Source organism: Camponotus floridanus, unplaced genomic scaffold (genome assembly GCF_003227725.1).
Source record: "Camponotus floridanus strain SB8 unplaced genomic scaffold, Cflo_v7.5 scaffold4, whole genome shotgun sequence".
In the NCBI taxonomy this organism is placed as follows: Eukaryota; Metazoa; Arthropoda; class Insecta; order Hymenoptera; family Formicidae; genus Camponotus; species Camponotus floridanus.
The window spans coordinates 365,641-380,820 of record NW_020229547.1 but is presented as its reverse complement, the minus strand read 5'-3'; the positions used below and the strand labels follow the sequence as shown (position 1 = coordinate 380,820).

At 27.6% G+C, this 15,180-nt stretch overlaps 2 protein-coding genes across 3 annotated transcripts; both read left to right on the top strand.

Annotated features, from left to right (window-relative positions):
- The first annotated feature begins 1,506 nt into the window (after nucleotides 1-1,506).
- Nucleotides 1,507-5,364, top strand: LOC105257193. 2 transcript variants are annotated; one of them, XM_025411461.1, is made up of 10 exons: nucleotides 1,507-1,924; nucleotides 2,477-2,655; nucleotides 2,731-2,970; nucleotides 3,047-3,286; nucleotides 3,409-3,504; nucleotides 3,577-3,851; nucleotides 3,951-4,049; nucleotides 4,129-4,402; nucleotides 4,502-4,746; nucleotides 4,826-5,364. In XM_025411461.1, exons 2-10 carry the CDS (start codon nucleotides 2,515-2,517, stop codon nucleotides 4,983-4,985), a joined length of 1,770 nt encoding a protein of 589 aa, XP_025267246.1. In that variant the 5' UTR covers nucleotides 1,507-1,924; nucleotides 2,477-2,514; the 3' UTR covers nucleotides 4,986-5,364. The 2 variants fall into 2 exon arrangements, with proteins under 2 accessions (XP_025267246.1, XP_025267245.1); XM_025411460.1 differs by having other exon boundaries at nucleotides 2,474-2,655; nucleotides 4,826-5,363.
- Nucleotides 5,365-10,639: 5,275 nt separating this feature from the next.
- LOC105257556 lies at nucleotides 10,640-13,291 on the top strand. Its single transcript, XM_025411541.1, has 9 exons — nucleotides 10,640-10,773; nucleotides 10,846-11,085; nucleotides 11,177-11,416; nucleotides 11,533-11,628; nucleotides 11,701-11,975; nucleotides 12,075-12,173; nucleotides 12,261-12,534; nucleotides 12,634-12,878; nucleotides 12,958-13,291. The coding sequence occupies exons 1-9, from the start codon at nucleotides 10,696-10,698 to the stop codon at nucleotides 13,115-13,117; spliced, it is 1,707 nt and encodes a 568-aa protein (XP_025267326.1). The 5' UTR covers nucleotides 10,640-10,695; the 3' UTR covers nucleotides 13,118-13,291.
- Nucleotides 13,292-15,180: the final 1,889 nt, after the last annotated feature.

The window sequence follows — 15,180 nt, the reverse complement described above, 5'->3', positions numbered from 1 at the left end:
CCTGAATAATTTGAAGATCGTGTAGATATATAACGATTCTTATTGTATTAATGAAATTAGAAAAAATTATAAAATAGCAATAATTTATATTACACAAATTATTGAATAGCAATAATTTATAAAAGAAATTGTAAAATAATAGCAATAATTTACAGATAAAATTATAGAATAATAACAATTTACATAAAATTATAATATATACTTGTAGAAATCGACGTATTTCTGTTTCCTTTTATCACAGACAAATACTTTGAACAATCCCGCTATGATGACACCAGCTGTTATTGATGCTATAATATTCCTTTTAAGCTGTGCTGCATAGAGAGCACGCAGTTTTGGTTTTGCCAGCTGAGCAGACATCTGAAAATTATTCATATAAAAAATCTTTTATTCAGATTCATTTATTTAGACAAATGTCATTAATATTGGGATTTCAAAGTTGTCGATTAATATTGAATATCTTACTATTAAATATAAGATATAGCACTCATTTTTATCACTTTTTGATATAAAGTTGCAAGAAGTGCATAGCTTTCAATCTTCTAAGAGATATAACGGTTGAAATATTTTTGGGACTTATAAAAGTGTTACAATATACAGTTTACATTTAAATAATGTAATATTCTATACTATATGTGACACGGAATATATATTATATAATGCTTCATGATACACTTAGTGAATTCAGTAGTTCTCTAGAGAAGGTTTTATATATGAGTCCAACTAAAGATTATATTAATTAAATCAAAAATATATCTTGCCTTGAATAATTTCGTTTATGTCTACTAAAGAGCTGAACGCAGTTGAATCTAATGAATATTTCGACCAATTTCAACAATAAGATAGATATCGACCGTCGGCCACAATATTTGATAGTGACGTCAAATATGTCAGTATTATACTTCAGACCTGTTTCCAAAGCACGATAGATCTTAGGTCTGTTCGTTTGCTTGCACTTCTCGGAATTTTTTGTATTTAAAATGAGATTAATGTGTAAGGCTGCGTTCGGAAACATCACCCGAATGCCCCCGGGTATCATTTTATCCCTGTTGTTCACCGAATGTTAAACAAGGATAAAATGAAACCCTAGTACACTCAGATAATGTTTCCGAACGCAGCCTAATTGGGGAAAGAAAATGTGATAAATCTGAGTTTTTAGAAAAAAGCAAATTAAATAAATATACTAAATTGTTCATGTTTCTTTTTTTGTGTTTTGTAGAAACATGTGATGAAGGTTTAAAGTGAGAAAAAAAGGAATTAAAAGTTAACTGAGAAAGGTAATATAAATTTAAAAAATTTGCATTTCCTGTATTTTCCACATTTTAAAGACGACAACATGGACATTCCATCGAGTGTACATAATTTTTTATAGATAGGTATGTAACAAAAATCCTTATTAAATTGGATGCAGTCGACAAATCAAGATCATTGGCAAGGGAGTTGGACAAGTCGGTTTTAATGCGTCGAAATCAGACATTCCGTTTACGTCGTCGATGGTTGTTTTATGATCGAAATTAGGTGAACTCTCGAGTGAGGAATTTATCATCGAAAAGAAATTGGAAGCTGGACGAAATGCTTAATAAGAAAAAAGTTTCTTCATTTTTCATTCGACGTAATTGTTCGGACACGATTGATTTTTGATAAACTACATCTCTGAAGAATTGAGGTCGATACGTAACTTGACGCGACGTTTCGCTGCGCAGAACAAGCAAGTGACCAGTGACCAACACCAACAATGACCAGTGACCGACAGTGACAGCTGACTAATGTAACGCGACACTCGTCCTCGCGTCATTCCGTACGCTTGTACTTAGTTTGTACTCACGGCAAGGCCTGCACAATATATACGCACATAATATTGATTGATATTAATGGGGAAGAAACCCATTTTCCCGATAGGAAGAACTAATTTCTACTATTAAGTGTACGTGATCTTCATTATCAATGTGCATTGTATTTTGTGCAAATTTCCTTTTGAGCAAAATATAATTCAAACGTACAATATATACCTATAAAAATACTTGAATCGATATCATTGTTTTATCAACCAACTTGTCTCTCTTTCTCGGTTTCTTTTTATTTTTACGATAGATAAATTTAAATAATATGTGATATGTGTAATCGTGTTTCAACACAATTTTTCTGTCATGCACAATAAACTTAAATTATTTTGTGCATAAATTATTTGTGCTGAAATTATAAAAAGTATAAAAAAATGTTTTTCATAAGTTCATTTACTATAGATCTATAATATACTCTTTTTCAATTTTTATTAATTTTTATCTTCAAATAATTTCATGATTTTAGAAATAATATAAATTTTTATCTCTGGTATATTTATATGTATGTTAAAAGATAATGTTACTTATTTTTAATATTGTCTATATTTTAAATGTATGACGAAAAGAATTAAGATTAGTGAAAGAATTAAAATAAATGATTTGTATTTAAGTATATAAGTATAATTTTTCAGAAGTTGTATCAGAGCAATTGCTCTGTATCTGTATAGCGATCATGGAACAAATGATTGCAATAAGTAGACAAAATCCATTATCTATATTGGTTAAATTTGGTATGATGGCTTGGAATAACAGTTGTGGGATTGAAAATTGTTCTGGTCATGGAGAATGCCACAATGGAACTTGTTTATGCGAGGTAATAATTTTGTTTGCTACATTAAATTGTCCCAAAATTATATATAAATTTCATCGAATTTTTATTCGGTTTTAGATTCAATTTGATGGACCAGAATGCCATATTCCAAATCTAAGCTATTATGTTGCTTTTGCTACAATCTTTTTTTTATTAGCCTTTGTTTGTTTGATACAACTTGTCATGTGTATTGTCGCTGAATGGCAAAGAATGAAGGCACCATCATTTTTGAGAGCATGTAGGGTTACTACTCAAAAAGTGTTATACTTTGTGGTTTTTCTTGCATCAATTATACGAGGCGCATATTTCACATCACCGGTATATACAGATAATTATTATACTTAGAAAAAGTATCTCTCATATATATTTTAATACATTTTTACTTTTTCTACAGACTGCTTTTAAAGAAGGCTGGTCCAGATCTTTACTGTCAGCATATTATCCATTGCTTTTAAGTGGATCATCATTGATTGTTTGTTTTTGGGCTGAGGTATTTCATCTTAGAGACATTCGATGGGACAAACCTCAGTTTTTATCAAAATCTTTTCTGGCTTTTGTTGTCTTCAACATAATAACATATTCCCTTCTATTAGCAGAATTTATTACAGCTCAAACATATTCACAACAAGATCAAGTAAGCAATAGAATGGAAAGTATAATTAGAGTAATTTATTACAATAATTCATTGATTTGCATGTATGATATGCATATTTGATCAAAATAAAATTACTTATTAAATCCTTTTTTATTTTCTAGAGTTTCTATACACATGTATTCAATGGCTGTTATGCAGTGCTCCTGTTCATTGTAGTGGTTTTATTCTTGATATATGGAGTAGAAGTATTTTTCAAGGTATATTTCTTTATATTGTAATATTTTATATTACAACTCTCATTCTTGTTATTTATGATATTTTTAACTTAGGTTCGTGGTGGATTCTTAAATGAATATCGAGTCGCTTCCATTGCAACAAATAAACGTACAGCTGATGAAGCAAAGATCCAGGCTGAGGATCAAGTGACAGCAAAATTATTTGATCCAATTCCATCTACATCTACGACAGAGCCTTTACATATGCAACAAGTGAATACATCCCAATTACATCAATCAAGATTTGGATTACTTTCTCAAGCCTTTATGTTGTTCATAATTGTTGGTTTTCTATTCAGTGAGACTCTCAGTGAATTTTGGAAAACAAAGTAAGAAAACAAAGAGAAAAATATATATTTTATATATGTAAATTATGCACAATCTTTTGAATTTATCTCAACTTATACAATTTATTCTTATGTTTTTAGAGTGCCATTGTACAGCAGGAATTGGCATGATGTTGTATTTCGTGTTATTGAAGTTGGTGTAGCGCTGTGGTTTCCCTGTGTTTTATGGAACTGCATGAGGTATGTGAGCTATATTTTTTTATGCACATATAAAATTTTTTTAATAGTATATTCACATCTTTTTTCATTTTTATTTCAGTCCGGAACAATTATGGATTCTAAATCCGAAGCGTATATTGAAAAGATTGGATCTGGATCAGGGAAAACATATAAAAGAAATTGAATTGCAAGAAAAGAATGCATCTCAAGATACTGCATTTCTTCCCACAGATGGGACATCGATTAATAGCAAGGATTGTTGGATTTGTTATGACAATGACAGACAAGATGCTGGTCCACTAATACAACCATGCCATTGTAGGGGTGATGTAAGTGCTGTACATCATGATTGCCTACGTCGTTGGCTCGTCGAGGTAAGATAGTTATTGTTTTATTTTAGATAAAAGTTGCTTCTCAAATACAATGTATTTTGTGTAAATTGTAATTTTTTACGTTTTTTTTCCCTTCTTTAGAGTTCTGTTAATGCTGACAGCCTTATTTGTAAAGTTTGCAATACAAAGTACAATGTTGAACATGCCAGTCGATTAGATTGGCAAAATAGTTTAACTCCACGCCATTGTTTGCAAACTATCGCTATTGTTACTACGATGTGTGCGTCTTCTGCTGCTGCATGGGTAGTTATTCAACTTGTAGAAGGACCCATTATCAGAATGTTCGCAGCCGGAACCGCATTATTGATTATGTATGTCTGCATAAGGTAAGAATAAATGCTAGCCTTTTTTAAAGTTGTAACATTGGCATTGTTCAGTTTATACAATTAAAATCGCTTTTTTCAGATTTTTGAGTTTGAACACTGTTGTAGCGTATCAACGAGCTAAAATCTCGTCGCTAAATATTGTTAACAGTGATAGTGAGAATAGTGGGACTGCACATGTTACGACAATAAGTCACACAATTTCTGTGGACTTAACGAAATCGGATATGGCTACAATATAATCTATACTTGCCATTGCATTACAAAACATAGGTATGCTTCCTGCTTGAAATAAATTCAAGATAGGAAAATTAAATAATAATGTGTAGATGTGCATGTTTGGTTTTATAAGTATAAACATATATACATATAATGACTATAATTAAGACACAGTACGCTTTCAATCAGAATTTTCATATACTTTTTGTAAAATAATAAAATTATTTTACAAAATGTAGAGAAAATACTAAAAAAAATGTACTATGTTACATTTCATTGAAGGATAAAACAGTTGCCAAACTTTTATATTTTATGTTTCCTTATTATTTGATTATATTTCTAAATGTATAAAATGCAAACTAAGTTTGGATGTATAGAGATCCCATATTTTACATTATATATATAATATATATAATATATTGCATTACAAAATATTTGCAAGATTTCATAAGAGATACATTATAACTCGAGTTACTTTAATTATTTTGTTAGTATATATGTATGTCATATATTTCATATTTGTGAAAAGGTGTCATTAGAATTTTTTAGAAAGGTGAAAAGGTATCATTAGAATTTGTATGTCAACTGTTTCAAAAACATAGCTTTGAACTTAGCATATAGAGTACATTCATCATAACAGTAGTAGTATTCATCATAAGCAATTGTAATGTTTAAAGAGACAATGGTTTTCAAAAGTAGATATCAGTAAGATATATAACATTATATCATTGGTGCAATTTATAAATAAATATTTATATAATTACGTAAATTGGATAATTTATGTTAATTGAATTTATACTAATTGTTAACACTTATTTAATAATTTACAAATAAGTATTGAAAAGGCGAGTGTTATATATCAATAGAATGTTATATATAATAGTATATATAAGATCAGACAAGTGTAAAATTTGACAAATAAATATTTTCAAAAATATTGATGAAAAAAATAGTTAAATAAAGTTGTAGTATTTTATATAGTTGTAGAGTATATACACTGTTCAAATATTCTTTTTTATAGAATGTTTTAGAAAATTACAGGATCACTTTTTTTTCTTGAAATAAGATTATTATATACTTTTTTGTTCTGTTGATTATTACTTTTTGTTTCTTGAAATAAGATTATATATTTTTTTGCCTAATTGCACAATTCACATTGAAATAAATAATGATCATAGTTATTCAGTGATAATCATAAATAACGAAAATTGTATCATTAATCTTTCTTTAATTTTACATAACAAAAAGTCAATATCTAAAATTATACGCTATAAAATATTGCAACTTTGCCTAATAATGTTGTTAAATTATCACTATATTTGAAAGTATTTATTTGTCATACTTTAAGCGGTTCACTCAGCAGATTATAACATATATATAAATAATAATAATATATATATATATATATATATATATATATATATATATAATAGAGATTCTATCTTTCTCTTATATACATAAGATATTTTTAAGAATATAAATAATATACCTTTTTCTTTCGATAAGAAAAATCGATAAATTTAATTTTACAAATTTATTTTTGTTTCTATCTTTTTTGTTATTAAAAGATGTATTATCAAATAGCAATCTATATAACAATCTATATAGGCTCATAAAATACAAAGAAAGTTGTTATTGTAGATTATATTAAAAGATGTAACAGTTTAATATTGAAATGTCTTTGTTATATAATGATGACTAACATTATGACTAAAATTATATTATGTATCTTAAACAGTTAAATTAACAATTTAGTTACCTTAAGAAAAATTTATATAATTATGAATATTATTTTGTAGAGTATTAAAATTAACATTGCTCCCTTATAAAGGTTTTTTACATACAATAGTTGTAGACAATATACTTTACACATAATATAATTCATAGTTCTACATATGTACACTATAAACTGATAAAAAGTTCTGAACTTCTCATTTAAAAATTTGTTTCTTCTATAACGTTTTGCATAAAAATAATGACGTATTATACTATGTCATATATTATCATAATGAATTCTAAAAAGTTGACATTTTACTTTAAAAATAATTGAAAAAAATTAATATAGTAAGATTAATAAAGTTTCCCCTATACTGACATTAAATATAAACTTTAATAAAAAAAGGTAATAAACTTTAATAAAAAGAGCTTATATTTTTTTTGTATAACTATATTCTTTGTAAAAGTATTTTAAAAAGTTCAAAAAATCTAGTATATATCATATGTATATATACAAAACAATACAAGTATATATTTATATCATAATAACATCAAATGTGCAACAGTAATGTGCTCATCTATTGCAATAAGTAAACGAATGAAGTTCATTTATTACTTAGTATTCACTATTATTCTTATTATTTTATTGCTTAATAATATGTCAATTATATTAAAAGTTATATATTGATTACATTTTAGCATTTAAAGTTATATCTGTTATATCATACTATAAATCAAAGTTATAACTATTAATAATATATTTTACTTGGAAAGAGTTTGTTTGTTATAATATGAATAAAACTTGAAAATATTTATATTAACATTCATAATACCAGTGTATCTTACATTTTCAATTATCAAATTTAATAAATATATATCGAAAATTTATTAAACACAATAATAGTAATAAGCTGTGATAATATTATATAATATATCTATATTAATGATTATGTAATAAAATAAATTGTAACTAAAATTTATTTTCCCTTTTGTTTTTTCTTAATATATTTAATATATGTAATAATATATATAATATAAATGTTTGAAAAATTAAAATATTGTGTGTATGTGATGTTTATTATCAATGTACATTGTATTTTGTGCAAATTTTCTTTTGAGCATAATTTAATTCAAACGTACAATATATACCTATAATACTTGAATTGATATCATTGTTTTATCAACCAACTTGTCTCTCCTTCTCGGTTTCTTTTTATTTTTACGTACGATAAATTTAAATAATATGTGATATGTGTAATCGTATTTCAACACAATTTTTTTTTCATGCACAATAAACTTAAATTATTTTGTGCATAAATCATTTGTGCTGAAATTACAAAAAGTATAAAAAAATGTTTTTTACAGGTTCATTTACTATAGATCTATAATATATTCTTTTTGAATTTTTATCAATTTTTATCTTCAAATAATTTCATAATTTTAAAAATAATATAAATTTTTATCTCTTGCATATTTGTGTGTATGTTAAAAGATAATGTTACTTAAATTATTTTTAATATTGTCTATAATTTAAATATATGATGAAAAGAATTAAGATTAGTGAAAGAATTAAAATAAATGATTTGTATTTAAGGCATAATACTACTTTGACGACTTCAAAAAAAACTTTTTTTATTGCATTTCTGAAAAATATACAACATATTCAAAAATAATTCCAAAGTTTTATGAAGGAATTCGAAATATTTCCCTACGTTTTCTGTACAAAAATGGATAAGAAAGGTACCAGAGAATCAAGCAGCCGAGCTAGTCGTCTAAAAAAGCGACAATTTTACGGTAATTGGTATACATTAGAGGGCGATACAATTATCATCCGATGATTTATTGAAGATGTGCCTGGATTTGAACACGTCAAAACAACAACGAGAGTTTCAACTCCTGCTCTAAAACACGTTTTTTGCGGTAAAACTATACTCGAAATCGCTACTTTTATTGCAGCATGTATTTTTAATGAAGGATTTGCTCCTTTTTTAAAAATTATAGTGGTAATGGGCATCAAAATCCACCCAGAAGCCATGCGTTTCGTTGATACGCGTGACGAGCAGCGAACAGCCTTAGCCAACCGCTTTAGCTCTGAAGCTTCAAATGAAGCCAGATCAACCAGGAGAAAAGCTAAAGCTGCAGATTAGAGTCTGTTTGAAGAAGCAGAAGGCATATTGTATGATGCATCGCTGATTAAAGGTATATAACTTTTTTGACAATTTTTTGATTTAAAAAGCTTTTAACGCGTTTTGCTCAAACAACGTTTTTCGATATGGTGTGCATGCTTTTTTAGAAACTATTTATCGGATTGCTTTCAAATTTTAACAGCTTATTCTATACATCTATAGCTATAGCGTGAACTAGAACCGAGTCAAAATATTAAAAATTTCATGCTAAAATCGCAAAAAAACGGACAAAAAAAATCGATTTTTTTCAATGTTTAATTGGTCACCATTTTGTTAATTTTTTACCAAATTAATTTATCTTAGTTCATGCGATAGCCATTCATATACAGATTAAGAATCTTTTTGACTTTTTTGTTTCAGATATCTTGAAGGAGAATTATCGTGCACATCAACAGGCCCCCGGTTTTTTAGGCGCCATTTTGAATTTAAAATAACAGGCAGACAAAAAGATTTTTGTAAGTAAAAAAATATGATTATGTAGCTAAAAAGTCAATAAATAAAATAAAAAATTACAATAGCATGTTAATAGCTTTTCTAGTTTTCGAGAAAAAAATTCCCAAATATTTTTTTTTTAGTCGTCAAAGTGGTATTATGCTTTAAGATAAATATAATTTTCCAGAAGTTGTATTAGAGCAGTTGCTCTGTATCTAGCGATCATGGAACAAATGATTGCAATAAGTACACAAAATCCATTATCCATATTGGTTAAATTTGGTATGAGAGAGAATCTTGAGAGCGGTCATCCTACTTCAGCAGACGCATGTCCTGATGCGTCCCCTGAGAAAGTGAAAACATAAACTACATTGTTACGCTCGGTAACAAACGTAGCAAATAGCCTTCATATCCTTGATATGATTCGTATCCGGACTACACAGATATACTACTATCAGAGAAAAATCTGAGAGCGACCACTAAGCCTCGACGGGCACATTCCTGACGCTTAACGCGTCACCCGAGAAAGTGGACACGAATTATGTCCGTTAGGCCCGATACATAATTTCGTCCTATAAGTTCTGCTCCAATTCTTTTCTCTTTTTGACAATCCATTCCCCATATCATATTTCACCTGAAGGCGGCTTTATCGCCAGAAATAAATTCTGGCCTTAACGGGACTTAAACCCGCGACTCTTCATTTGGCAAGAGCTCGCCTGAGCCTTGCTAGTTCAGCCACACGCTGCCACACGTTTTATCTCATCAATGATGAGCAAATCAGTAAACACGGGAACTAATATACTTATTTTTCCATTTTATTATAAATAAAATACAATTATTATGAACAAAATAGCTATAATTATAATTACTATTATATATAATAATTACAATTACTATTTATATTATTAATGTTAATTTATATTATAACTATCCCTAAAAAATTAACCTTTTCAAGAAAAGATTAAAAAAAGGCGTCAAGTTCACGCGAGCAAATGGAAAAATATTAGTCAAAATGTTATACAAAAAATTTATTTTAATTTTCCACATTTGTTTTAATATATCCTACAAAAATATCCTATAAAAATTAACGATATCAAAAAATTACGCCAACTGAAAATAAAATCTTACATATTATTTTATTACCATCGAGGCGGGAAACAAAATTACCAATGAGATACTAGCAAAAGAGACAGACATAGGCCTCCCATGTAGTACCTCTCTCTCTACAGCGAGCGTTCGCCTGTTATCGCGGCTGTGTTCCAAAATTCACTGCCAGTACTGAAAATCTATAGTGTACGTCACGTAAACTATAGATTTCCAGTACTGGCAGTGAATTTTGGAACGCAGCCCGCGATGTTCAGATTGCTCAGTCCAGTGTATTGTCGATGACAGTTTTACAATGGCGTGGAACAAGAGTTGTGGGATTCAAAATTGTTCAGGTCATGGAGAATGCCACAATGGAACTTGTTTATGCGAGGTAATAATTTTGTTTGTTACGTTAAATTGTCCTAAAATTATATATCAATTTTATTGAATTTTTCGGTTTTAGATTCAATTTGATGGACCGGAATGCCATATTCCAAATCTATGTTATTATGTTGCTTTTGCTACAGTCTTTTTTTTATTAGCCTTTGTTTGTTTGATACAACTTGTCATGTGTATTGTCGCAGAATGGCAAAGAATGAAGGCACCATCATTTTTGAGAGCATGTAGGGTTACTACTCAAAAAGTGTTATACTTTGTGGTTTTTCTTGCATCAATTATACGAGGCGCATATTTCATATCACCGGTATATATAATTATTATACTTAGAAAAGGTATATATAATTATTATACTTATCTCTCATATATATTTTAATACATTTTTATTTTTTCTACAGACTGCTTTCAAAGAAGGCTGGTCTAGATCTTTGTTGTCAGCGTATTATCCATTGCTTTTAAGTGGATCATCATTGATTGTTTGTTTTTGGGCTGAGGTATTTCATCTTAGAGACATTCGATGGGACAAACCTCAGTTTTTATCAAAATCTTTTCTGGTTTTTGTTGTCTTCAATATAATAACATATTCCCTTCTATTAGCAGAATTTATTACAGCTCAAACATATTCACAACAAGATCAAGTAAGCAACAGAATGGAAAATATAATTGAGTAATTTATTACAATAATTCATTGATTTGCATGTATGCATATTTGATCAAATTAAAATTGCTTATTAAATCCTTTTTTATTTTCTAGAGTTTCTATACACATGTATTCAATGGCTGTTATGCAGTGTTCCTGTTCATTGTAGTGGTTTTATTCTTGATATATGGAGTCGAAGTATTTTTCAAGGTATATTTCTTTATATTGTAATACTTTATATTACAACTCTCATTCTTGTTATTTATGATATTTTTAACTTAGGTTCGTGGTGGATTCTTAAATGAATATCGAGTCGCTTCCATTGTAACAAATAAACGTACAGCTGATGAAGCAAAGATCCAAGCTGAGGATCAAGTGACAACAAAATTATTTGATCCAATTCCATCTACATCTATGACAGAGCTTTTACATATGCAACAAGTGAATACATCCCAATTACATCAATCAAGATTTGGATTACTTTCTCAAGCCTTTATGTTGTTCATAATTGTTGGTTTTCTATTCAGTGAGACTCTCAGTGAATTTTGGAAAACAAAGTAAGAAAACATAGAGAGAAGTATATATTTTATATATGTAAATTATGCACAATCTTTTGAATTTATCTCAACTTATACAACTTATTCTTATGTCTTTAGAGTGCCATTGTACAGCAGGAATTGGCATGATGTTGTATTTCGTGTTATTGAAGTTGGTGTAGCGTTGTGGTTTCCCTGTGTTTTATGGAACTGCATGAGGTATGTGAGCTATATTTTTTATGTACATATAAAATTTTTTTTATAGTATATTCACATATATCTTTATTTTTTTCATTTTTATTTCAGTCCGGAACAATTATGGATTTTAAATCCGAAGCGTATATTGAAAAGATTGGATCTGGATCAGGGAAAATACATAAAAGAAATTGAATTGCAAGAAAAGAACACACCTCAAGACACTGCATTTCTTCCTACAGATGGGACATCGATTAATAGCAAGGATTGTTGGATTTGTTATGACAATGACAGACAAGATGCTGGTCCACTAATACAACCATGCCATTGTAAAGGTGGTGTAAGTGCTGTACATCATGATTGCCTACGTCGTTGGCTCGTCGAGGTAAGATAGTTATAATGTTTTATTTTAGATAAAAGTTGCTTCTCAAACACAATGTATTTTGTAAATTGTAATTTTTTACGTTTCTTCTTCCTTCTTTAGAGTTTTGTTAATGCTGACAGCCTTATTTGTAAAGTTTGCAATACAAAGTACAATGTTGAACATGCCAGTCGATTAGATTGGCAAAATAGTTTAACTCCACGCCATGGTTTGCAAACTATCGCTATTGTTACTACGATGTGTGCGTCTTCTGCTGCTGCATGGGTAGTTATACAATTTGTAGAAGGATCCATTATCAGAATGTTCGCAGCCGGAACCGCATTATTGATTATGTACGTCTGCATAAGGTGAGAATAAATGCTAGCTTTTTTTAAAGTTGTAACATTGGCATTGTTCAGTTTATACAATTAAAATCGCTTTTTTCAGATTTTTGAGTTTGTACACTGTTGTAGCGTATCAACGAGCTAAAATTTCGTCATTAAATATTGTTAACAGTGATAGTGAGAATAATGGGACTGCACATGTTACGACAATAAGTCACACAAATTCTGTGGACTTAATGAAATCGGATATGGTTACAATATAATCTATACTTGCCATTGCATTACAAAACATAGGTATGTTTCCTGTTTAAAATAAATTCAAGATAGGAAAATTAAATAATAATGTGTAGATGTGCATGTTTGGTTTTATAAGCATAAATATATATACATATAATGACTATAATTAAGGCACAGTACGCTTTCAATCAGAATTTTCATATACTTTTTGTAAAATAAAGTTATTTTACAAAATGTAGAGAAAATACTAAAAAAAAATGTACTATATTTACATTTCATTGAAGGATAAAACAGTTGCCAAACTTTTATATTTTATGTTTCCTTATTATTTGATTATATTTCTAAATGTATAAAATGCAAACTAAGCTTGGATGTATAGAGATCCCATATTTTACATTATATATATAATATATATATAATATATTGCATTACAAAATATTTGCAAGATTGCATAAGAGATACATTATAACTCGAGTTATTTTAATTATTTTGTTAATATATATGTATATCATATATTTCATATTTGTGAAAAGGTGTCATTAGAATTTTTTAGAAAGGTGAAAAGGTATCATTAGAATTTGTATGTCAACTGTTTCAAAAAAATAGCTTTGAACTAAGCATATAGAGTACATTCATCAAAGCAATAGTAGTATTCATTATAAGCAATTGTAATGTTTAAAGAGACAATAGTTTTCAAAAATAGATATCAGTAGGATATATAACATTATATCGTTGATGCAGTTTATAAATAAATATTTATATAATTACGATTGAATAATTTATGTTAATTGAATTTATACTAATTGTTAACACTTATTTAATAATTTACAAATAAGTATTGAAAAGACGAGTGTTATATATCAGTAGAGTGTTATATATAATAGTATATACAAGATCAGACATGCATAAAATTTAATATTTTCAAATAAATATTTTCAAAAATATTGATGAAAAAAATATTGTTAGATAAAGTTATAGTATTTTATATATATAGTTGTAGAGCATATACACTTCAAGTTCTTTTTTATAAAATGTTATAGAAAATTACAGGATCATTTTTTTTTCTTGAAATAAGATTATATATTTTTTTGTATGTCTAATTGCACAATTCACATTAAAATAAATAATGATCAAAGCTATTCGGTGATAATCATAAATAACGAAAATTATATTATTAATCTTCTTTCTTTGGTTTCATATAGGAAAAAGTTAATATCTAAAATTATACTCTATAAAATATTGCAACTTTGCCTAATAATGTTCTCAAATTATCACTATATTTGAAAGTATTTATTTATCATACTTTAAGTGGTCCACTCTGCAGATTATAATATAAATAATAATAATAATATATATAATAGAGATTCTATCTCTCTTATATACATAAGATATTTTTAAGAATATAAATAACATACCTTTTTCCTGTGATAAAAAAAATCGAAATTTAATTTTACAAATTCATTTTTGTTTCTATCTTTTTTGTTATTAAAAGATGTATTATCAAATAACAATCTATATAACAATCTATATAGGCTTATAAAATACAAAGAAAGTTGTTATTATAAAAAAGAGCTTATTATAGATTGTATTAAAAGATGTAACAGTTTAATATTGAAATGTCTGTGTTATATGACTAAAATTATATTATGTATCTTAAACAGTTAAATTAACAATTTAGTTACCTTAAGAAAAATTTATATAATTATGAATATTATTTTGTAGAGTGTTAAAATTAACATTGCTCCCATATAAAGGCTTTTTACGTACAATAGTTGCAGACAATATACTTTACACATAATATAATTCATAGTTCTACACATGTACACTATAAACTGATAAAAAGTTTTGAACTTCTCATTTAAAAATTTGTTTTTTCTATAACGTTTTGCATAAAAATAATGACGTATTATACTATGTCATATATTATCATATGTAATTCTAAAAAGTCGATATTTTACTTTAAAAATAATTGAAGAAAATTAATACAGTAAGATTAATAAAGACCCTCTATACTGATATTAAATATAAACTTTAATAAAAAGAGCTTCTATTTTTTTTGTATAACTATATTTTTTGTAGAAGTATTTTA